A 24,340-nucleotide genomic window follows, 5' to 3' on the forward strand; every position below is an offset into this window, starting at 1 on the left:
ACACAGAGTAGCCTGTACCACTACAACACAGCCCTGCTGTCACTTTACTAATACACAGAGTAGCCTGTACCACTACAACACAGCCCTGCTGTCACTGTACTAATACACAGAGTACCCTGTACCACTACAACACAGCCCTGATGTCACAGAGTACCCTGTGCCACTACAACACAGCCCTGATGTCAGACCCAAGTTACCTATCACTGTACTAATACACAAAGTACCCTGTACCACTACAACACAGGCCTGCTGTCAGACCCCAGTTACCTATCACTGTACTCATACACAAAGTACCCTGTACCACTACAACACAGCCCTGATGCCACTGTACTAATACACAGAGTACCCTGTACCATTACAACACAGCCCTGCTGTCACTGTACTAATACCCAGAGTACCCTGTACCATTACAACACAGCCCTGCTGTCACTGTACTAATACACAGATTCTCCTGTACCATTACAACACAGCCCTGATGTCACTGTACTAATACACGGAGTACCCTGTACCACTACAACACAGCCCTGATGTCTGACCCAAGTTACCTATCATTATTCTAATACAAAAAGTACCCGTACCACTACAACACAGCCCTGCTGTCGCTGTACTAATACACAGATTATCCTGTACCATTACAACACAGCCCTATTACAACACAGCCCTTATGTCACTGTACTAATACACAGAGTACCCTGTACCACTACAACACAGCCCTGATGTCTGACCCAAGTTACCTATCATTATTCTAATACAAAAAGTCCCCGTACCACTACAACACAGCCCTGCTGTCACTGTACTAATACACAGATTATCCTGTACCACTACAACACAGCCCTGATGTCTGACCCAAGTTACCTATCATTATTCTAATACAAAAAGTACCCGTACCACTACAACACAGCCCTGCTGTAACTGTACTAATACACAGAGTACCCTGTACCACTACAACACAGCCCTGATGTCAGACTTCAGTAACATATCACTGTACTAATACACAAAGTACACTGTACCATTACAACACAGCCCTTATGTCACTGTACTAATACACAGAGTACCCTGTACCATTACAACACAGCCCTGCTGTCAGACCTCAGTAACATATCACTGTACTAATACACAAAGTACCCTGTACCACTACAACACAGCCCTGATGTCACTGTACTAATACACAGAGTACCCTGTACCACTACAACACAGCCCTGATGTCAGACCTCAGTAACATATCACTGTACTAATACACAAAGTACCCTGTACCACTACAACACAGCCCTGCTGTCACTGTACTAATACACAGAGTACCTGTACCACTACAACACAGCCCTGATGTCAGACTTCAGTAACATATCACTGTACTAATACACAAAGTACTCTGTACCATTACAACACAGCCCTGATGTCACTGTACTAATACACAGAGTACCCTGTACCATTACAACACAGCCCTGCTGTCAGACCTCAGTAACATATCACTGTACTAATACACAAAGTACCCTGTACCACTACAACACAGCCCTGATGTCACTGTACTAATACACAGAGTACCCTGTACCACTACAACACAGCCCTGATGTCAGACCTCAGTAACATATCACTGTACTAATACACAAAGTAACCTGTACCACTACAACACAGCCCTGCTGTCACTGTACTAATACACAGAGTACCTGTACCACTACAACACAGCCCTGATGTCAGACTTCAGTAACATATCACTGTACTAATACACAAAGTACACTGTACCATTACAACACAGCCCTGATGTCACTGTACTAATACACAGAGTACCCTGTACCATTACAACACAGCCCTGCTGTCAGACCTCAGTAACATATCACTGTACTAATACACAAAGTACCCTGTACCACTACAACACAGCCCTGATGTCACTGTACTAATACACAGAGTACCCTGTACCACTACAACACAGCCCTGATGTCAGACCTCAGTAACATATCACTGTACTAATACACAAAGTACCCTGTACCACTACAACACAGCCCTGCTGTCACTGTACTAATACACAGAGTATCCTGTACCATTACAACACAGCCCTGCTATCACTGTACTAATACACAGATTATCCTGTACCACTACAACACAGCCCTGATGTCTGACCCAAGTTACCTATCACTGTTCTAATACAAAAAGTACCCGTACCACTACAACACAGCCCTGCTGTCACTGTACTAATACACAGATTATCCTGTACCATTACAACACAGCCCTGATGTCACTGTACTAATACACAGAGTACCCTGTACCACTACAACACAGCCCTGATGTCTGACCCAAGTTACCTATCACTGTACTAATACACAGAGTACCCTTACCACTACAACACAGCCCTGCGGTCAGACCCCAGTTACCTATCACTGTACTAATACACAAAGTACCCGTACCACTACAACACAGCCCTGCTGTCAATGTACTAATACACAGAGTACCCTTACCACTACAACACAGCCCTGATGTAACTGTACTAATACACAGAGTACCCTGTACTTCTACAACACAGCCCTGCTGTCAGACCCTAGTTACCTATCACTGTATTAAAACACACTGTACCCTGTACCACAACAACACAGCCCTGCTCTCAGACCCCAGTTACCTATCACTGTACTGATACACAAAGTACCCTGTGCCACTACAACACAGCCCTGCTGTCAATGTACTAATACACAGAGTACCCTTACCACTACAACACAGCCCTGCGGTCAGACCCCAATTACCTATCCCTGTACTAAGACACAAAGTACCATGTACCACTACAACACAGCCTTGCTGTCAGACCCCAGTTACCTATCACTGTACTCATACACAAAGTACCCTGTACCACTACAACACAGCCCTGCGCTCAGACCCCAGTTACCTATCACTGTACTAATACACAAAGTACCATGTACCATTACAGCACAGCCCTGCAGGTCGGTGACTGGGAAAGCAAGGCAAAGTATTGCAAGGCAATCCCTAGTCCCCCACCGGTAATGATTTCTATATCTAACAAACAGTATACTTATGTCAGGATGTAACTACTGTTCAGAGCATAGCTTACAGTGAAGTTATAGTGACCTAGTTCTTGCACTTGCCATCTTAAGATGTCCTTGAACACATAATCTGGTTACATTTTATTCCAGGTGAAATAGTATAGAAGATATGCCCCGGACAAACGTTTTCAAATGTAAAGGTAAGAGGTCAAGTCACAGTGACATAATTCTTGCACTCTGCACTCTTTCATCCCAAGATGTCATTGAACACCAAATCTGGTTACTCGGTGAGAAATACCCGGTAGTATAGAAGATTTGCCCCTGACAAACTTTTTTTTCAAAAGTAAAAGGTCAGTGCCCTGTACCACCAAAACACTGCCATGTACCACACAAGTAGTGCCTTGTTTCACGGAAACAGTGCCTTGTTCCACCAAAACAGTGCTCTGTACCATCAAAACAGTGCGCTGTACCATCAAAACAGTGCTCTGTACCACCAAAACAGTGCTCTGTACTGCCAAAACAGTGCTCTGTTCCACCAAAACAGTGCTCTGTACCATCAAAACAGTGCTCTGTACCACCAAAACAGTGTTCTGTACTACCAAAACAGTGCTCAAGCACTGTACCACCAAAACAGTGTTCTGTACTGCCAAAACAGTGCTCTGTTCCACCAAAACAGTGCTCTGTACCATCAAAACAGTGTTCTGTACCACCAAAACAGTGCTCTGTACCATCAAAACAGTGCTCTGTACCATCAAAACAGTGCTCTGTACCACCAAAACAGTGCTCTGTACCACCAAAACAGTGCTCTGTACCACCAAAACAGTGCTCTGTACCACCAAAACAGTGCTCTGTACCACCATAACAGTGCTCTGTACCACCAAAACAGTGCTCTGTTCCATCAAAACAGTGCTCTGTTCCATCAAAACAGTGCTCTGTACCACCAAAACAGTGCTCTGTACCATCACTCTGTACCACCAAAACAGTGCTTTGTAACACCAAAACAGTGCTTTGTACCACCAAAACAGTGCTCTGTTCCATCAAAATGTACTCTGTACCACCAAAACAGTGCTCTGTACCACCAAAACAGTGCACTGTACCACCAAAACAGTGCTCTGTACCATCAAAATGTACTCTGTACCACCAAAACAGTGCTCTGTACCACCAAAACAGTGCTTTGTACCACCAAAACAGTGCTTTGTACCACCAAAACAGTGCTTTGTACCACCAAAACAGGGCTTTGTACCACCAAAACAGTGCTTTGTACCACCAAAACAGTGCTCTGTACCACCAAAACAGTGCTCTGTACCATCACTCTGTACCACCAAAACAGTGCTTTGTACCACCAAAACAGTGCTTTGTACCACCAAAACAGTGCTGTGTACCACCAAAACAGTGCCCTGTACATCATATACCAACCAACCAGTGCCATGTACCAACAAAACATTGCCTTGTACCAACAAAACAGTGCTTTGTACCAACAAACAGTGTCCTGCATCATCAAACCAGTGTCCTGTACCACCAAAACACAGTGAATAACATTGACTTTGCTACAATGGGGGCTGTACTGTCTCAATGGTTGGAATAACACTGACCTACACAGGGACATATACCTTCAACTTTCATTTGTTACACAGACCAGTTTTTATAGATATATTTCAACTAAACAGCACTGTTGTGTCATCATTTACATAGCATCTACTGTCACTCTGGAATGACCTTGACTGATACACACAGGGTCCAGCACATGTACATCACCCTAAAATAACCTTGACTGACCTTCATTTTGTACAGACGCGAGCAAATGTGTCTGGTTTTTATTTTGATTAAAACCAGTTTTTTAAACAGACCTTGCAAAATTTTACCATTCAGGAAACAAACTCTGACCTGCTTGCTATCCTCACTAAATTCTTGACAGAAACATAGCTAGCATGTATATTGACTACCATCCAGATTAGAAATGCGTTCATTTCATCTGAAGATCAGGGTAGAAACCTTGTGGCTATCGCCTCCCAACTTTTGAAAGAATCATATATAACTGATAACAATTTTGCACGCGGCAATAATTAGATTTTTACAAGAGTAAAAGTTTAGAAAATCTGTAGTATTCCAATAACGTAATTCTTGGAGGTGGAGACAGTTATCCCCTATCGTGGTTACATATCGGCATGTCTATAATGACTGGTTACAATGTGTAGTAGATAGGCAGTGATAGTGTAACTAGTGGATACATGTGTCACTACCATACGCAGTTAACAACAAACTCAAGTATTTGTGAATTAGTAGAGATAAATCAATAATCAGTTCGCACCAAATGTAATTTCGCAAGAAAAATATTAATAACACAGAACAAAAACCAAAAGCAAAATTATTTCTGCCCCAATACTAGTGAATACAATCTTGAATATTTCTTGCCCAAAATAAGTATGAAAGAGTTAAACAAGAGGCCCAAGGGCCTTAGCGGTCACCTGAGTTATACCATAGGTACTGGTAGCTTTATTTTATTGTTTAGATGTGATGTGGAAATCAGCATGTAAACTAAGTGAAATACAATACTTGTCATGTCATCAATGGATAAGTATTTTAAAATATTTGTAAATGTTCCCTTTGGGGCCCCGCCCTAGCCCCTGGGGATGGGGCAGGAATCCTAATTTTCCAAAGTAATACTCTCATTCACCAAAGATGATTCTGACTAAGTTTGAGTAATTTTCTGCTGAAAATGGATAAAATATATACCCAAAAGTGTTATTTCCCTATATAAACTATAGTAAACTTTACCCCCTCCCCAAGGGAGAACGGATAGCTCGGGGGTCCTGAAATTTACAATTTAAATAAAGCCCCTGATGATCTTTCCATCCATGCAGAGAAAATGACTGTAATACCTCTGAGTCTGGAGAAGAAGATTTTTGAAATATTGGTTAATTTTCCCTTTTGGGCCCCGCCCTGGCCCCTAGGGTTGGGGTAGGAATCCCAATTTTACAATTTAAAACCATCTTCCTCCTCCAAGGATGATTCTGACCAAGTAAAAATAATTTCCAACAGAAAATTGTCAAAATATACCCAAAAGTGTTGTTTCCCTATATAAACTATAGTAAACTTTACCCCCTCCCCAAGGGAGAACGGATAGCTCGGGGGTCCTGAAATTTACAATTTTAATAAAGCCCCTGATGATCTTTCCATCCATGCAGAGAAAATGACTGTAGTATAGGACTCTGAGTCTGGGGAAGAAGATTTTTGAAATATTGGTCAATTTTCCCTTTTGGGCCCTGCCCTGGCCCCTAGGGTTGGGGTAGGAATCCCAATTTTACAATTTGGTATCCTCGTCTACCAAGGATGATTCTGACCAAGTTTGAAAAAATTTCATCCACTGGTTCTTGAGAAGAAGTTCATTATGTAAAAGTTTACGCACGACGGACGACGGACGACGACGGGCGGAAAGTGATTGGAATAGGTCACTTGAGCAAAGCTCAGGTGACCTAAAAAGACACATTATAAGATGATCATCTACATTTCTCTTTAACTATTAGGTAGAAGTACTTAACTTATACTTCATCAGAAAAAGTCATTAATTAAAGTAAGATTTTATTTGATTTTCTTAATAATGTGTACAGTTCTGAACAATGATTAAAAGACATATGTTACCTTAAACACAAACATATACCTATCACCTATATTAGAGTTTTCTCCCTCAACAATTTTATTTAGCATAACTAATTCACAATTCAAAATCACCTGAGTGCGGCCCGATGCATATGCTCTTGTGTACCTTACAAAAAACTTTATCCATTCTTGTGTACTTTTCAAAAGGGTCATCAATTCTCGTGTACCTTTTGAAAGTGTCATCAATTTATGTGTACCTTTTGAAAGTGTCATCGATTTCTGTGTACCTTTTGAAAGTGTCATCAATGTCATGGACAATTTCTAAAACTCAGTTGTCTTTCAAATGTTTGGTTCTATTACATGATACTTAATCTTGTAAAATTTTAAATGGACACCATGATTTCTCATTTCAAGATTTACCAAGTATGGTATACCAACTTCAGTCTGAAACATTAGTCATTATTTTCAGTTACTGTTTGTGTACAAAACAAAATTAACATTACTTTATATTATCTACAACAAAGGCAGCATTCCTTTTATTTTTATTTTGGAAGACAACTTCTCAAGATGCTTTGGACAAACCAAGTTCAACTATTCATTTGTAAAAGATATCTTACAGGTTTCCTTGTGGGAACTCTCTTGGAAATTAGACGTATATTTTAGTAAGGTAACATACATCTTTAAACGAAGCCTCCTCCAAACTCCACAACAATTAGGAACAGAAACTGTCATTCAGGAAGTTATTTTTTAAAGCTACTTCATCCTTGCGAGTAGAGTTCCTACAATCTATGCTAATTTACCACATTAAGCATCAAACTAAACATAAAGTGCTTTAGTTTTCAACTAGGATAGGCTTTAATGTTAAAAAATCAAAACATAAAAAAACAAACCAATCTGCACGGGAAAACTAACATAATTTGGTCGCCACTCACTTGAGAAACATGTAGCAGCAAACTTGACAACAATGATCCGTTATGGATTATCACACTGTCAAGACAATATCTCACAGGTAAACAAAAGTACTGGATAGGTAAACAGTCATGAGCAGATATATATTGTCAACACTGATATAATCTTACAACCATACTATTTTGTTTCTTCACATATTAAGGTAAAATACTATATTTTCTACATAAAACGTAACTGTTCAACACCATCTGACTTAAGGAATAACAAAGATTTACTACTGGTTATGCTGTATATACCTAACCAAGAGATCCCCGAGGGATCTTGACGTCCACCATCTGAAGATTATCGTATGTTAATAGTGTATGTAGGTTCTTTTTTCTTCATTCCTCTGTTCTCTTCTTGAACAAGCACATGTGCGTGCTGACACATTGTACCAAGAGGATCACACAAATCAGGCTCTTTTATTATTTATGAAGGGCTTGCATTGCTCTTGTTGCATAACTTAGGCCAAAGGGGACTGTGCATACCAAGTTTCATTATCTCTTTGTACTTTCTGAGATATAGCGCTAAAAAAAATCCATTTAATATCCATACAAATTGCAGGGTGGCCTGGTCGCCATTTATTTTTCTACTCCCACAGAAACTGATAACTTCCCTAACTGTGCCAAAAATCTTGACATGCAAAGTCCAAGACGGTGCTAATTTTGTTTTTCTGATCTATCTCAAATTTGACCATGCACACTATGGACCAAAGGGATTGTACATAACAGGTTTCACCAATAGGTGTCTGAGAAATGGCTGTCACAATAGTTGTTAAGGACCGACTGAGATGGACACAGAACCACAGATGAAAAGCAAGGTCCCACCATCAACTGGTGATAGTGGGCTAAAAACAGCAGGTACATTAATTGCATAATTTGTGAACAAGTTTTTTCAAATTAATGCTTACAGTACATTTTTTTTAACTTTATGATACAACATAACCAACAAATCAATACAAAATCTTCGTCATTCCTTAAACCTGCATTTGACAGGCAAATCATTTGTATATGCGGTATTATTTATCATTTTTGACAAAAAAATTGTCAATTAGCCTTCAAACTGTCATTAATGTTTTGAACAATCAAAAATTAACATTTAAAAAAATGTGCCAATCAGTGATGATTTTTTAGAGATTATCACATACATGTATAACCTAATTTTTGATAAGGCTTGTGAAAGGCAATATCTAATCATCATTCATTAAACTTATAACTATCACCATCGTTTATTTTGATTCAAAGGTCTGATAACTATCTTAGTCTTCACAGTACTGTCCCCTCATTACACATGCAAAACATGCAGAATAGAAAATCAGGTCTAGTCTAGTTGTATATATACTCAATTCACTGTGAAATATTCTGTATTGTTACCATATAAATTTAATGTAGATATACTGTATTACGTAATACACTGCCAATATACCATCTATAAATACTGTGCAAACGTTGTTCTCATATTGTACATACAGTACAGAAAAAAGCCTGTTGTGCAGAGACACTGATTTGAAAAACATTTACGAGTTTTTAACAGAAATGTCTCTGTACTTTATTGTTTGGTTTTCCCTTTAATTTGTTTTGACTATTGAAACTATTTGTTCTTACACATTAAAAAATAGGACATTATGGAATATTACTTCAAGATTTTGGTATCCTTAAATCTTTTCATCACCAAACAATGTCACAAAATATTTAAAATATTAAATATATCAGTGTTTCCACATTCCAGGCTAAAGAGACAAATAACATCCCTAGGTCAAATATAAATTGTTAAATATCTTATCCCTAGGTCAAATATAAATTATTAAATATCTTATCCCTATGTCTAACACTAGATGTTTTGGTAATTGAGAGTAGTCTACTTCCTATTGACCTTACTATAAAACACTGCATAAAGATAGCTAAGAGTTATTCCCCCTTATTCTGAAAGGTAGGACTTGCTTACTTAGGGTACATTCGCGTTACCGGTTGAACCGGTTGAACCTGTAAAGAAAACGACAGGTACAGATTTGGACCGAGGCTGACCTCAGGAAAATTTGGTACGTGTAGATTGAGGGGTCCAGACGTACCTGGCCGAAACTAAACTGCTGAATATTGCTAGTTTGCGTTATTTCTTTCTAAAACAATGTCAAGCCACATGTATTTTTTAAGATACGTTATGTAATTTAGTGGACGCGTGAGAGAAGGGCATAATATTCTTGATACATTGTTTATTATTCTCCGAAACTGTGGATTTTTAGCTCTGCTTATAGAACGGTCCAAGTGTGTTCGTTTATCGTGGAAAATTTCTGCGCCACACGTACCGTTTCAACCGGTAACGCGAATGTAGCCCTGGTGTCAATTTTGATAAAACATTAATATTCTTATATCCCTTTCTGTAACCCTGATATAAGTCAAGACTTTTCTTCCCTACAGCTCTAGAGTTATCTCCCTTTTGATGATGTTGACACACAGCACTAATATTCATAAGCCATCACCCATGCTGTTACCATTATATATACCACTAAACATATATATGCATTATACACAAACTGCTGAGATAGAGAAGAATTATCTCCCCTGACCTACCTGGACACGGAGCTGGCTGCACTCCTCGCCCTGACAAACACCTTTGGTCAGATAGTACTCACTGACCTCATCTAACTTTGTGCTGAAGTCACTACCAACTGTAACATATAGAGTCAATCACAGTCAGATTAAAACAGGAATTCCACAGGAGTGGATGTGACGCCTGTTCAGCGCTTTTAGTAAGAAAACTCGACAGAAAAACCCGTAATATATGTTGAACATTATTGCTTGTAGCATTACCATACAAAATTTGAAAGGAATTAATTAAAAAAAAAAGTTCTTGCATTTACTACACATTACCATTATTTGGCAATAAAAGGGGCATAACAACACCAAAAATGCATGTAAACTTCTGAAATGCGAACTTGACCGACCGAATCAACTTATCGCAGACGCCGCAGACGCCGCCAAAGTAATACCTATATGTTCCCTCGGGTTGCAGGCCACACAAAAAAAGATCAAATTCAATAGACGTTATTCCGGATTGATTTGGTCATATGCCTTTTACCATTTGTTCCTCTTGGAACACAAATTTGACACATTTCTTCCCCTGTTGACCCCCAAAAGAGGCCTTCCACTTCACCTCGGGTTCCTCCTTTCAAATTTGATTCTTTAAGGCCTTGTGGTTCTTGAGAAGTAGTTGTTCAATGGAAAAGTTTTTAGACTAAAGCTACATAACAATCATTAGTCCTTAAACCAACTTGTTCAACCTATTACAGTATAATTACAATTCAATGTGGACTTTTATCTTGCAAAAGTTCTTCTTCACAACAGAATATTTTTTCAATTTCAAATAGTATTGTTTTATCCCTTTTCCAGCTCGCAATGATAGCTTACTCACATGTAGGTTCCTCTGGTCCACCGTTGGAAGCCTGATTTTTGGCAGATGGACATTGTGCCCCGTCTCCACTCACTGATAAGGAAACACATCAATCCAACAAATGTTAACCACAATCATAGATTTATTTTCAATTTTTTAATTCAGGAAAGTAGTTGATTTTATACTGAATACATAATGTTCAGTCCCCAAGATTAAAAAAATAACATTTACAAAAACTATCAAATAGTCCCCTGAAACTATTTCTCTATCACATTGTCTAACTAGAAGATAGGGTGGTCGGGTGGCACAGCGGATAGCACACTTGCCTGTCACCAAAATGGCTGGAATTCGATTCCCCAATTGGATGTGAAAAGGAATGGGGTCACCTGCCTCCCCGCACGCTAACATCCGGGCCAACAAGAGCGATAAATATAACTTGTCTCATGATTGTTGTAAAAGAAATAAAGTTTACATATCATATTAACTAGAGTGTTGGAGATGTAGGAGCTGATATGTTCCTCTGTATTAGATGTAGGAGGAGCTCACTCATTTGTCTGTATCAGCACTTACAGGCAGGGAGTTCCCCTCCAGGATGGATGTCCCCTGCACAGCTGTCCAGTTTGATGGGAGTGACCGTACAGGTCTGAGTACAATGACCATTACACTCGCCGGACTTACTGCGACTCCGAGTCTCAATCACACACTTCTCCTCACCGTTCTCCTGAGACAGTCAAACAGGTATAAAGAATTTTACTTTTGTTGTAAATTTTGCTTGTTTCATCTTTTATACTCGAGAGGTTGTTCAGAGTCTAAATTTTTCATGATTTACCAGGTTTTAAATATTTTCTGCTTATGATACACATCAGTACTCTACGAAAAAGATTTATTTCCTTATGTCAAAAAGTAAACTTCATCCCCTTCCTAGAAGGAATGTGTGTCTGTGTGAAGGGGGTGGAGGTGGGAATAGGTGGCCAAGAGGTAATGACATTCATAATCTTCGGTTGTATTTGTTAATTGAAGCTTTCTACAAAATCTCAGTTGGCTCAGAATTTTCTAATAAATAAGTAAAAAGGTGATCGTTTCTCCACAATGACATACAAAACATTATGTGTTGATATATGCTTGTCACTTACCCTTTTACAAATAACCCTGCTCTCTGTTTCTTTTCCTTTTCCAAGGGGAGCTAGCCGAGGCTGACAGTTGGCTGTTGGGACGGGTGGTGCGGTTTCCTGTGGAGCTGCAGACTGTGTGGCCTGGTGGTATCGCTGGAAACACTTTATGGCCCGTAAGGTACTGACTACCTCCGGATTATCTGGCTGGATCTCCAATGAGATCTGGTAGTGCTTGACCGCTCCAGTATAATTCTTGGCCGCCCATAACACATTGCCGAAGAAGAAATGGGATGAAGGCTGAGAACAAAAATGTGTAAAAAAAAAAATCACCTGCATTCTTGCTCAGTTCATATTTGCTTTGCTTCTTTGAAGGAAAAACAATAGTCATAGCATCATAATTTAAATACTTGCATCCTCTATCATCCAATATAATTTTGAAATAGTTTTTGCTGAACTGTGATAATGAATCTTCACTGCTTAAGCAGTATCATAACAGTTTCAAAATTTCTATTATTCAGTTATATACCTGTAATATTCTTTAACTAATTAAAAAGTTATCTACTTGAACAAATTAAAAAGTTATCTACTTTAACTGTAAATTTAAAGAGTCGAAAAGTCTGTTTTTCAGTGACCATGACCTACTTCAATGTCGCTGATATTGAGAGCGTCCCTCATGACCTTGACAGCGTCGTGATAGCGACCCCAGCGATAAAGGATATTCGCAAGGTTGACAAGGGGAACATCCTTGTATTTGTCAGGGACATGGACCAGTGAGCGACGGATACACTCAATACCATGGTAATTGTTCCCTATGATGCGCCAGTACATCCCTGCCAAGTTATACAACATCCATTTGGGACCAACACTCTGAAACAAACAAAGATCCACTGATAGTTTCAATAACCTCTTCTGTTACCACACGGCCATTCACATGGTTTAACAGGGTCTCCTGGCTACTCTCTGTCACATATGTATACCCACCGTTTTGTTGCTACTTATTAATTATGCAGTCATGGGGTGTTTTTGGCTGCTAGAGGAATCCTGTACAAGGTCTGATGACCTAGACTAAGTAAAATTGTTGAGGATATAAACTAAAACTTGTTTCTACTTGACTAAATGAAGAGCAAAATATTTCAAGATTTTTTTTTTTTTTTTTTTTTTTTTTATTAACCGTACTTTATAAACAAGTATTGTAATTGTCGAAACACTGCCAACATATCTATATGGGCATTATGAAAAAATATGTACATAATCAATTGAAGAATTATATAATTACTGTTTTTCTTATGACCTAAATAAGAAAACTTAAGGAAAATGTCTGGAAAGAAATGATGCCAACATTCCCCTTTGAAGTAACAACCTACCTTTTTGAGTGCCGTCAGTATCCTCTGCCCTACATTCCCCTTTAAAGTAATTTAACAACCTACCTTTTTGAGTGCCGTCAGTATCATCTGCCCTACATTCAATCCCCTTTGAAGTAACAACCTACCTTTTGAGTGCAGTCAGTATCCTCTGCCCTACATTTACTGTTGAAGTAACAACCTACCATTTTGAGTGCCGTCAGTATCCTCTGCCCTACATTTACTGTTGAAGTAGCAACCTACCTTTTTGAGTGCCGTCAGTATCCTCTGCCCTACATTAACTGTTGAAGTAACAACCTACCTTTTTGAGTGCTGTCACTATCCTCTGCCCTTCATTCCCCTTTGAAGTAACAACCTACCATTTTGAGTGCCATCAGTATCCTCTGCCCTACATTTACTGTTGAAGTAACAACCTACCTTTTTGAGTACCGTCAGTATTCTCTGCCCTACATTTATTGTTGAAGTAACAACCTACCTTTTTGAGTGGTGTCAGTATCCTCTGCCCTACATTTACTGTTGAAGTAACAACCTACCTTTTTGAGTGGCGTCAGTATCCTCTGCCCTACATTTACTGCTGAAGTTACAACCTACCTTTTTGAGTGCCGCAGTATCCTCTGCCCTACATTTACTGTTGAAGGAACAACCTACCTTTTTGAGTGGTGTCAGTATCCTCTGCCCTACATTTACTGTGGAAGTTACAACCTACCTTTTTGAGTGCCGCAGTATCCTCTGCCCTACATTTACTGTTGAAGGAACAACCTACCTTTTTGAGTGCCGTCAGTATCTTCTGCCCTACATTTACTGTTGAAGTAACAACCTTCCTTTTTGAGTGCCGTCAGTATCCTCTGCCCTACATTTACTGTGGAAGTTACAACCTACCTTTTTGAGTGCCGCAGTATTCTCTGCCCTACATTTACTGTTGAAGTAACAACCTACCTTTTTGAGTGCCGTCAGTATCCTCTGCCCCACCTCCTCCTCTGTTACCACACCGCCATTCACATGGTTCAACAGGGTCTGTAACATACCAACACACTTTACAAGTCTATGTCTACAGTACACAAAAAATGTCTAATGTAAACAAATTCACACGGATCCTTTTCATCAATTCATATGGGCTTTAGTGTTCAGAAATATTAAGTGAACTTATAATGAAATTATACTGAATACTTAGTAAGGGGTGCCTCGATATGCCAATTTTCCCATTACCATAAACAAATCTGTAGTTGTGACCTTAAACTTGAACATCTGATCTTAACCTTTATCTAGTCTTGAAAAGGGACTGTCTTAAAAAATGTTGTGAAGTTTTACAAAATTTTGTAGAAAATTTTAGTCAGGAACCTTGGGACAAGCCAAATGTTGATAGACGGGCACGCAAAAACAGGGGAGCTTATGACCTTGACCTTCAACAGTGACCTTCTACAAGTTTTGAGGGATTGCTATCAGGGATATGTTTTAAGTTTTATGAAATTTAGATAAAAACTTGGTAACATGTGAACAAATAACTTGATAACAGACAGTATAATTTAGGAGGCACGGTAGTCCAGTGGTAGGACGCCGGGCTTGTGACCGAAGGGTTGCGGGTCTGCGCCACAGCACAGCAATGTGTTGTATCCTTGAGCAAGATACTTTACTCCGCTTGTTCCAGTCTACTCAGCTGTAAATATGTATGTGGTTGGGCAGTGCTATAATTGTTGAATACTAGCTGTTAGCGCCGAAATGGCAGCTCCGGCTGTATGTTCCCCAGGGAGTTGAGAAATGTACTGGCTAGCTGCAAAGGCCCTATAACCACGGATAATAATTTGTGAACCACTTTAAGACGACCTACGAACTAGGTTGTGATAAAGCGGTATATAAGAACCTCAAATCATTATTATTATTATTAAGATCTCTAACATTGCTTGATCATGAATTGATATCTGTCCTCACCTGTCTGATAGATTTGTCAGACATTTTTAGTGGCATCCTCGTACGCTCCTCTCGACTGACAGATTTGATGTGGTCATAACTCTTAGCACTGCCCTCTGGGATCTCCTCCAATGGGACACACACTGGGGGGTACCAAGGAAGTGGGTGCTCATCGCCTGGAGTCAAGTTCTGAGCCTCTGTCAACAGTGCCTTAATCCTATAACACAGAAATAGTACTTTTTATCATTCAATATGACTTGAAAAATACAATTAAATCTTATGCATGAATGGGGCCTGGAGCATAGCCCTTTGATTGGGTATTATCTGCATATTGTAATAAAATTGAGAAGAAAAAAATAAGCTTGAATCCCATTGGCAATAAGATTAACGTTCAGTCCCAACAAGAGACCCAGAGAGCCTGTATCGCTCACCTGAATATTTATGCAGTCATAGCGAAATATTCTCATTAAATGTTATCCTGTACATCAAATATTTCACTCATAAACTTTGTTGGCTCCATCCCAGGAAGCTACCAGCTAAATATTATAAATTTATACTCTAAGATTACTCAGAAGAGGTCGTTTAATAGTTTGACATATTTGACCGCTGTGACCTTGTAGGTATGTCAAGGTCATATCATTCTCAAACTTTGTCTGGCTCTATACCAGGAAGCAACCAGCCAAATATGAAGATTCAGAACCTTTCAGTTCATCATCAGAAGTTGTTTGAAGTGTTTGACACATTTGACCCCGAAACCTTGAAAGTATGTCAAGGTCATTTTTATTCTCAAACTTTGTCTGGCTTTACCCCATAAAGCAACCAGCCAAATATAAAGATTCTATTCCTTTCAGCTCTTCAGAAGAAGTCGTTTGAAGTGTTCAATATATTTGACCGCTGTGACCTTGTAGGTACGTCAAGGTCATTTTCATTCTCAAACTTTGTCTGGCACTATACCAGGAAGCCACCAGCCAAATATGAATATTCTGAACCATTCAGATCATCATCAGAAGTCGTTTGAAGGGTTTGACACATTTGAACCATGAAACCTTGAAAGTAGGTCTGGCACTATACCAGGAAGCAACCAGCCAAATATGAATATTTTGAACCATTCAGATCATCATCAGAAGTCGTTTGAAGGGTTTGACACATTTGAACCATGAAACCTTGAAAGTAGGTCAAGGTCATTTTCATTCTCAAACTTTGTCTGGCTTTATGCCAGAAAGCCACCAGCCAAATATTAAGATTCTATACCTTTCAGTTCTTCAGAAGAAGTTGTTTAAAGCATTTCACATATTTGACTCCTGTGACCTTGAATGTAGGTCAAGATCATTCTCATTCTTAAACTTTGTCAGATTCTATCCCAGGAAGCAACCACCCAAATATGAAGATTCTATACCTTTTAGTTCTTCAGAAGAAGACTTTTGAAGCGTTTGACATATTTGACCACTGTGACCTTGAAAGTATAGGTCAAGGTAATTTTAATTCTCAAACTTTGTCAGGGTGCTATCAATGAAGCTTTCAGCCAAATATCATGAATCTAGGCCTGTCCATTCTTTAGAAGAAGTTGTTTAAAGGAAAAGTTGATGGAAAACGATGGATGACGGACGGACGGAGCACCATGACATAAGCTCACTTGCCCTTTGGGCAGATGAGCTAAAAATTACATTACTTTGTACAAAATATATATACCTACTGACGCAGTTACTTCTATGTCTGTTAAAACTTATTTTTTCCTGGAATATTTAAGTTTAAACACTTCCCTACATTGTATATATAATTCCCTTTAAGTTGTGTTACAGGAAATTGAAAACTGTGATTTCCTGGAGAGGAAATACTTAAAACCCTCGCTATCAAGGAAAACTTCCTCAAAGCCATGTTTTTCAACGAAAACTGATTTGCAGCCCTGGTTTATGAGATACTTACTCAAAGCCCTTGTTTTCCGGTGAAAGGTAGATCATGGAAAGGTTGTGGGGGTCGGGGACTTTCTGTACATGGGTGTCACACTCCTCTTTACCCGGCCAGTCATCATCCAGCAGGGGCATCTAAAATTAGTCAAGTTATACTTCTAGTAACCAACACTGACAGTCACACTTTTCTAAACACATATATTTGACTTACATAAAATGTATATAAGACAAGCTGCACACCAAAGGTACCAATATATGAAGTTTCCACGATATCTGACAAGACGTTAAGTAGGGGTGTTTCAGATATTAATTCATTTATGAACAAAAATTTACAAAAAGGGACAGCTCCCATGGAAAGACAGGATAAAGATAATGATCACATTTGTACACCGTCTGAGTGTGGTGATTACATATGTTAGGATTTCACAAAATTTGGATTAAAAACGTTGGAGGATTCTGTGCAGATTAGATTTTGCAAAATAGTGAAATTAATAACGAAAGAGCAAAAATGCACACCTTCAGAGCGCAGGGCAAAGTGCTTGCAAAGATTTTGGGGAGGGGACTGACTAAATTTTGGAGAGACCATTGACAAAAAATCTTTGCTGCTTTTGTTAAAATCCACGTCAATGAAAAAAGCCCCATTTTTTTGCTTCTACATACTGTTGTAAATATGTATGTATACATGTGCCAGCAACATCTTGTAAAAGTGTCAAATAGCCGATACTGCATGAGCAACCTCATGCAGTATCGGCAACCTCAACTTGGATGTATCAAGTCATTTAGAAACAAATAGAACCTCAGCTATAATCACATTCTTCGCCGATATACAAATTGAGCAGAACATATGAGTACAACCCACTGTTAACACTGCCCATATACAGACACTATGCTTTAAGGATGTACTCTTCTGAGGTTTCAATCACGTTCAAGTCTCGTTTTGATCTGGTGTAATGAGTTTTTGTAATATTTAACAACTTATGATCAAGTTTATTAGCAAACACGCATTGGAAAAATATGTCAAAAAAATATATGCCTGTTGTTTGTAGAACTTTTTTTACAAGAATTTAAAAAAATTACCAATTCGGCGGTCATTTTGAAAATGTGTAATATTGTGTAAATCTTGTGCTTCAAAAAAGGCCAAAATTTCACCTTTTTTGGCACTAGATTGATCACTTAAATTGTCATTGTGTCGCCATTTTTAATTGTAGCAGGTTCATTTTTGCTGTACAACTTTATAATGTTCAATATGATAAAAATAATATGCAACAAAATGGAAAATTATACATTATTGATATTTTTTTTACGTATTGAGTGTAACTGAAGCACTTTTGATTTATGACCCCGAAAACGTTAAAAATAACACAAATGATAATGGGACAAAAAAAGAAGCACACTGACCCCCCATTTTTGTAGATGTTTTAGAAAGAGAAACACGTTTTCATTTAATTCATTAAATATTAAAAAAAGTTAAATACCAGAACTTTTTATATCAAGCGTTTAATCTGTAAAAAAAATGGTGAAAAATGAGTATTTTTTCATTAAAAAATAGGGGGTAGGGGTAACTAAAATCAGCTTTTTGAGTTAAAACAATAAGATTAAGAAATTTAACTTCCATAGTTTAAAAGAAAATAATATTTTCAACAATTCTACGAACATTTATACATATCTGATAACACACTTGGAAGAAATTGCATGAATTTGTTCTGCAAGTGGTCAAAACCCAAAAAATCACCTAAAATCACATGTTGTGGTAAATTGGTATCTTTGACCGATCATAGCACAAAAACGAGCACACGGACATATGTCGTTTTTTGCATTTTCTACTATGCCATTTACTCCTTTTTCCAAAAATCCATATAAGAAAAAAAGTTTAATACAGGAGATTTTTGACTTCTCAGAGGTGTACATCCTTAAGCATTTTCTAGATATTTTAGGAATAGTCATTTTTAAATGAACCAATTAAGCATATTTATTTTCTCTCCCTCCACCCCACCACTACACACATTTTCCTAAAAATTAAATAACCACATTTTGAAGGCAAGTAGTCTAGTGGTACAACGCCGGGCTCGTGACCGAAGGGTTACGGGTTCGAGTCATGTCACGTTACTGTGTTGTATCTTTAAGCAAGATACTTTACTCCGCTTGTTCTAGTCTACTCAGCTGTAAATGAGTATGTGATTGGGCAGCGCTAGAATTGTTGAATGCTAGATGTTAGTGCCGAAATGGCAGCTCCGGCTGTATGCTCCCCAGGTGGTTGAGAAAGATATTGACTGGTTGCAAAGGCCCTATAACCACGGATAATAATTTGTGAACCGATTTGAGACGACCTTCGTATAGGTTGTGAAAAAGCAGTATATAAGAACCTCGAATTATTAGTATTATTATTATTATCATTTATTTTGCAGCCAGTTGTGTACCTACTTTAACAGTAGCCTCTTTGCTGCGTCCGTCCTTGGTGAAGAGGGGGTCGCGTACAGGTTTAGAGTAGTCGGTGGTTTGTGGTCTCTCGTCCCGTGTATTAGTGGGCTGTAACGTTAATACACGCTGTTAGGTGTTGTTAGTGGTGAGTGATACCTATTGAGCTGTCATGGTTAATATAGAGCAAAAATTATATTTGATAATAAACTTGTAAAATTGATACTATTTATTTAAATGAGATTTATTTTAAGTTAGAATTTTATGTCAATTCTTTTCCAGATACACTGTTCATTTTCTATACTGTATTTTATTCTGTGTAACACTGTCACAGTAAACTTATAAACTGGACACATGACCTTTATTCTGTGTAACACTGTCACAGTAAACTTATAAACTGGACACATGACCTTTATTCTGTGTAACACTGTCACAGTAAACTTATAAACTGGACACATGACCTTTATTCTGTGTAACACTGTCACAGTAAACTTATAAACTGGACACATGACCTTTATTCTGTGTAACACTGTCACAGTAAACTTATAAACTGGACACATGACCTTTATTCTGTGTAACACTGTCACAGTAAACTTATAAACTGGACACATGACCTTTATTCTGTGTAACATTGTCACTGTAAACTTATAAACTGGACACATGACCTTTATTCTGTGTAACACTGCCACAGTAACCTTATAAACTGGACACATGACCTTTATTCTGTGTAACACTGCCACAGGAAACTTATAAAATGGACACATGACCTATAATCTGTGTAACACTGCAACAATAAACTTATAAAATGGACACATCACCTTTATTCTGTGTAACACTGCCACAGTAAACTTATAAACTGGACACATGGCCTTTATTCTGTGTAACATTGTCACAGAAAACTTATAAAATGGACACATGACCTTATTCTGTGTAACACTGCCACAGTAACCTTATAAACTGGACACATGACCTTTATTCTGTGTAACACTGACACAGTAAACTTATAAACTGGACACATGGCCTTTATTCTGTGTAACATCGTCACTGTAAACTTATAAACTGGACACACGACCTTTATTCTGTGTAACATTGTCACAGTAAACTTATAAACTGGACACATGGCCTTTATTCTGTGTAACACTGCCACAGTAAACTTATAAAATGGACACATGACCTATATTCTGTGTAACACTGCAACAATAAACTTATAAAATGGACACATGACCTTTATTCTGTGTAACACTGCCACAGTAAACTTATAAACTGGACACATGACCTTTATTCTGTGTAACATTGTCACAGTAAACTTATAAAATGGACACATGACCTTTATTCTGTGTAACATTGTAACAGTAAACTTATAAACTGGACACATGACCTTTATTCTGTGTAACCCTGCCACAGTAAACTTATAAACTGGACACATGAGCTTTATTCTGTGTAACACTGCCACAGTAAGCTTATAAACTGGACACATGACCTTTATTCTGTGTAACACTGCCACAGTAAACTTATAAACTGGACACATGACTTTTATTCTGTGTAACATTGTCACTGTAAACTTATAAACTTGACACATGACCTTTATTCTGTGTAACACTGTCACAGTAAACTTATAAACTGGACACATGACCTTATTCTGTGTAACATTGTCACTGTAAACTTATAAACTGGACACTTGACCTTTATTCTGTGTAACATTGTCACTGTAAACTTATAAACTGGACACATGACCTTATTCTGTTTTACTTTCAAAAACATTGCGTTTATGTCTGCATTTTTTGTGATCACTAGGTGAGAAAAGCATTTTTAGGTGCTGTGTCAAGGAGTTAGCTCTGTTTAGTTATCCTCACCTGCCTGCTGTCCTTTGGAGAGGTGGCATCCACAATTTCCTCCTGTATCTCATAGTATTCTACAATAGAGGCTTTTTTCCCCCAGGTACACATGAGAACCTGTTTGCCCTCTCGGTCCACCATCCGACAGTATTCACCTACACAATAGATAAAACCAATGACAATATATATATAGCCATCATTTCTGGAAAAATTGCTGCTCCCTCTTTTATTGGGTAAAAATAAAAATATAACTGCTCCGCCAAGCAACCGTCTCCTTCTGTCCATCAGGATTTCTTTCATAATGAACTATAGTATGTTGCTCTCCAACATCAGGTACACTCAATTTCAAGTATTTTATCTTCTTGATGTTGAATAAAATATGGGATAGAAAGCATGTTCCGGATTCTTGGAGAAAAGCAATTTCTATAAATAAGAAGAGAAATAATGGACACTCACAGAATCTTCTTTATAAGTTTGGATAAATTAGTAGCTTGTTGAAGTGTTTTACCAACTGTTTTAAGATTTGGGGATTTTTTTGGGGAATTACGAAAAAAAATATGTCTAAATCTCACAGCAAATTTATTTATACCATGCCATACCTATATCTATGGTAGAGTCTTGTATTTTGAAATTTTCAAATGCTTTGTGCTGAAGTAGTTTGACATCATTTGACACCTGTTCTGATATAAGTTTCTCATTCTGATTCTGCCAGAAATCATGTTTCTTCTGATAGTCCTTTAGGTCATTCAGTGTCCTCTGAAGTGATCTGTAAAATAAAATGAAAACCTTGAAAAAATGCTTCAAACTGTAGACAATATTCTTTCTAAGAACTTTCTTCTGATTTCTAGTATTAAATCATTTTTATCTATTTAGGGAAAAAGATGACATGAAAATAAAAATCTAATATCCATCGAGGTAAATACCCCTTCAAAGCTAATATCCACTGAGGTAAATACCCCTCCAAAGCAAATACCCAATGAGGTAAATACCCCTCCAAAAGTTATATCCACTGAGGTAAACACCCCTCAAAAGCTAATATCCAATGAGGTAAATACCCCTCCAAAGCTAATATCCACTGAGGTAAATACCCCTCCAAAGCTAATATCCAATGAGGTAAATACCCCTCCAAAGCTAATATCCACTGAGGTAAATACCCCTCCTTGTTTCTCCTGATGATCTATTATTTTCTATCTTGAGAGAGTTCATAACAGTCACTTTGTCGCACCAGGATACACACATCTATGAAATTTTATTACAAATTTAGATGTAACATGTAAATTATGGTTTGGACACAATCCTTTACTGCAGATAAAGGGTAAATAAAGATAGATTTCAGAAACAAAATGTTCAGATTAACTCAAGGACATGTCCAGTACCAATTACTTCCTGTTACAAAGGTCCAGAATCTTCCAGTTCATCACCTGTTTAACAGAAGATTTACCTGTGCTGAGCTTCTAGAGCGTTTTCCAGTTTAGCATGGCAGTGAACAGCGTGTTTGCGTTTGGCTGCTGCTTCAAAGTCAGGCTGGATCTTAAGAGTATTTTCAAAGCAAATCACAGACTTATTGTACTCTGCTAGTACCTGTAACACAAATAGTCAAGGTCAAATTTCAAATTTCACTTACTGTACTCCGCTCGTACCTAGAACATGAACAGTAAAGGTCAAAGTTCACTTAAAGCAACTACCAAACTATAGTAACCTTAAGTAATATATAAAAGTATTTTGTCTACAACTTTACTAAATGTACAATTGTTTTGTAATTATACTATTCTACCAGGTAAGTGTATTTCTGTTAAACAGAAATGTGCTTCTATTTCACAACAAGAGGCCCAATGGGCCTGAATTGCTCACCTGGTATTAATCTCACACTTGTAATCTAAAACGTGAGCTAAAATACAACTACAGGCAGAATATCAGGGTTTGATTCATAAGAACCTATTAAAAGATTTAAACATATGACGCCTGTGACCTTGAATGTCGAACAAGGACATTAGGTTGAAAGTGGGTCAAGGTCATTTATTTAAACAAACTTGGTAGTCCTTCATCCCAGCATGCTACAGGCCCAATTTCAGTACCCTGGGCCTTTTGGTTATTGAGAAGAAGGGGTTTGAAGATTTTAAGACATCTGACCCCAGTGACCTTGAAAGTGGGTCAAGGTCATTCATTTTAACATACTTGGTAGCCCTTGATTCCAGCATGCTACTGGCCAAATATCATCATCCTAGGCCTTTTGATTACCGAAAAGAAGTTTGTTTAAAGTAAAAGACTGACGCCGGATGGACGGACGACGGACGGACAGACGACGGACGCCGCACCATGGCATATTCTCACTTGCCCTTCGGGCAGGTGAGCTAATAAATTTGTAAATCTATGTGGAAACTACATAGAGGACATTTAATGCTTTGTATGAACAGCACATATATATATACTTAATGGGAAATTTTCAATATAACAAGAGGCCCATAGGGCCTGTATCGCTCACCTTGATATCTAAGCAATCATAGCAGAATATTCTCCAAATGAGATCCAAGGGAATATGCCAGACCCCAAGGCCAATCCTTGTAGCATATATATCTGTATTCAATTTTTCATGCCCAGCAATTTTATGTATGGTTATGGGGTGGGGATCTCAACTGTTTCCAAGCTGTGACGCAGAAACTAGGTCCCTACGGTTGTGGCCAGACCCCAGGATCAATTCTAATATCATGACTGCATTTGTCTCTTTTTGCCCAGCATTTGTATATATAGTTTTGGGGTGGGGATTTCAACCGTTTCAAAGTTATGACCCAGGGGTTAAGTCTGCAAGGGTGGGGCAAACCCTGGGGTCAATTCTAATATCATGACTGCATTTGTCTCTTTATGCCCAACAATTGTATATATAGTTTTGGG

At 38.2% G+C, this 24,340-nt stretch overlaps 1 protein-coding gene across 3 annotated transcripts in view; it reads right to left on the reverse strand.

Moving 5' to 3' along the window:
- LOC110442992 (tetratricopeptide repeat protein 17-like) overlaps nucleotides 1–24,340 on the reverse strand; it is a 56,506-nt gene that overhangs the window by 23,920 nt on the left and 8,246 nt on the right. For 2 of the 3 annotated variants that reach the window (XM_021486913.1, XM_021486912.1), the window contains exons 7-18: nucleotides 22,893–23,032; nucleotides 22,051–22,217; nucleotides 21,470–21,606; nucleotides 19,623–19,727; nucleotides 17,218–17,336; nucleotides 15,316–15,511; nucleotides 14,326–14,403; nucleotides 12,671–12,895; nucleotides 12,050–12,325; nucleotides 11,487–11,637; nucleotides 10,938–11,009; nucleotides 10,097–10,194 (exon numbers count right to left, since the gene is read on the reverse strand). In XM_021486913.1, the coding sequence (XP_021342588.1) occupies nucleotides 10,097–10,194; nucleotides 10,938–11,009; nucleotides 11,487–11,637; nucleotides 12,050–12,325; nucleotides 12,671–12,895; nucleotides 14,326–14,403; nucleotides 15,316–15,511; nucleotides 17,218–17,336; nucleotides 19,623–19,727; nucleotides 21,470–21,606; nucleotides 22,051–22,217; nucleotides 22,893–23,032 (1,764 nt within the window). The remainder of the gene's footprint in view (nucleotides 1–10,096; nucleotides 10,195–10,937; nucleotides 11,010–11,486; nucleotides 11,638–12,049; nucleotides 12,326–12,670; nucleotides 12,896–14,325; nucleotides 14,404–15,315; nucleotides 15,512–17,217; nucleotides 17,337–19,622; nucleotides 19,728–21,469; nucleotides 21,607–22,050; nucleotides 22,218–22,892; nucleotides 23,033–24,340) is intronic. The other variant, XM_021486914.1, reaches the window with a different exon arrangement.

Source organism: Mizuhopecten yessoensis, unplaced genomic scaffold (assembly GCF_002113885.1).
Source record: "Mizuhopecten yessoensis strain PY_sf001 unplaced genomic scaffold, ASM211388v2 scaffold716319, whole genome shotgun sequence".
NCBI classification, from domain to species: domain Eukaryota; kingdom Metazoa; phylum Mollusca; class Bivalvia; order Pectinida; family Pectinidae; genus Mizuhopecten; species Mizuhopecten yessoensis.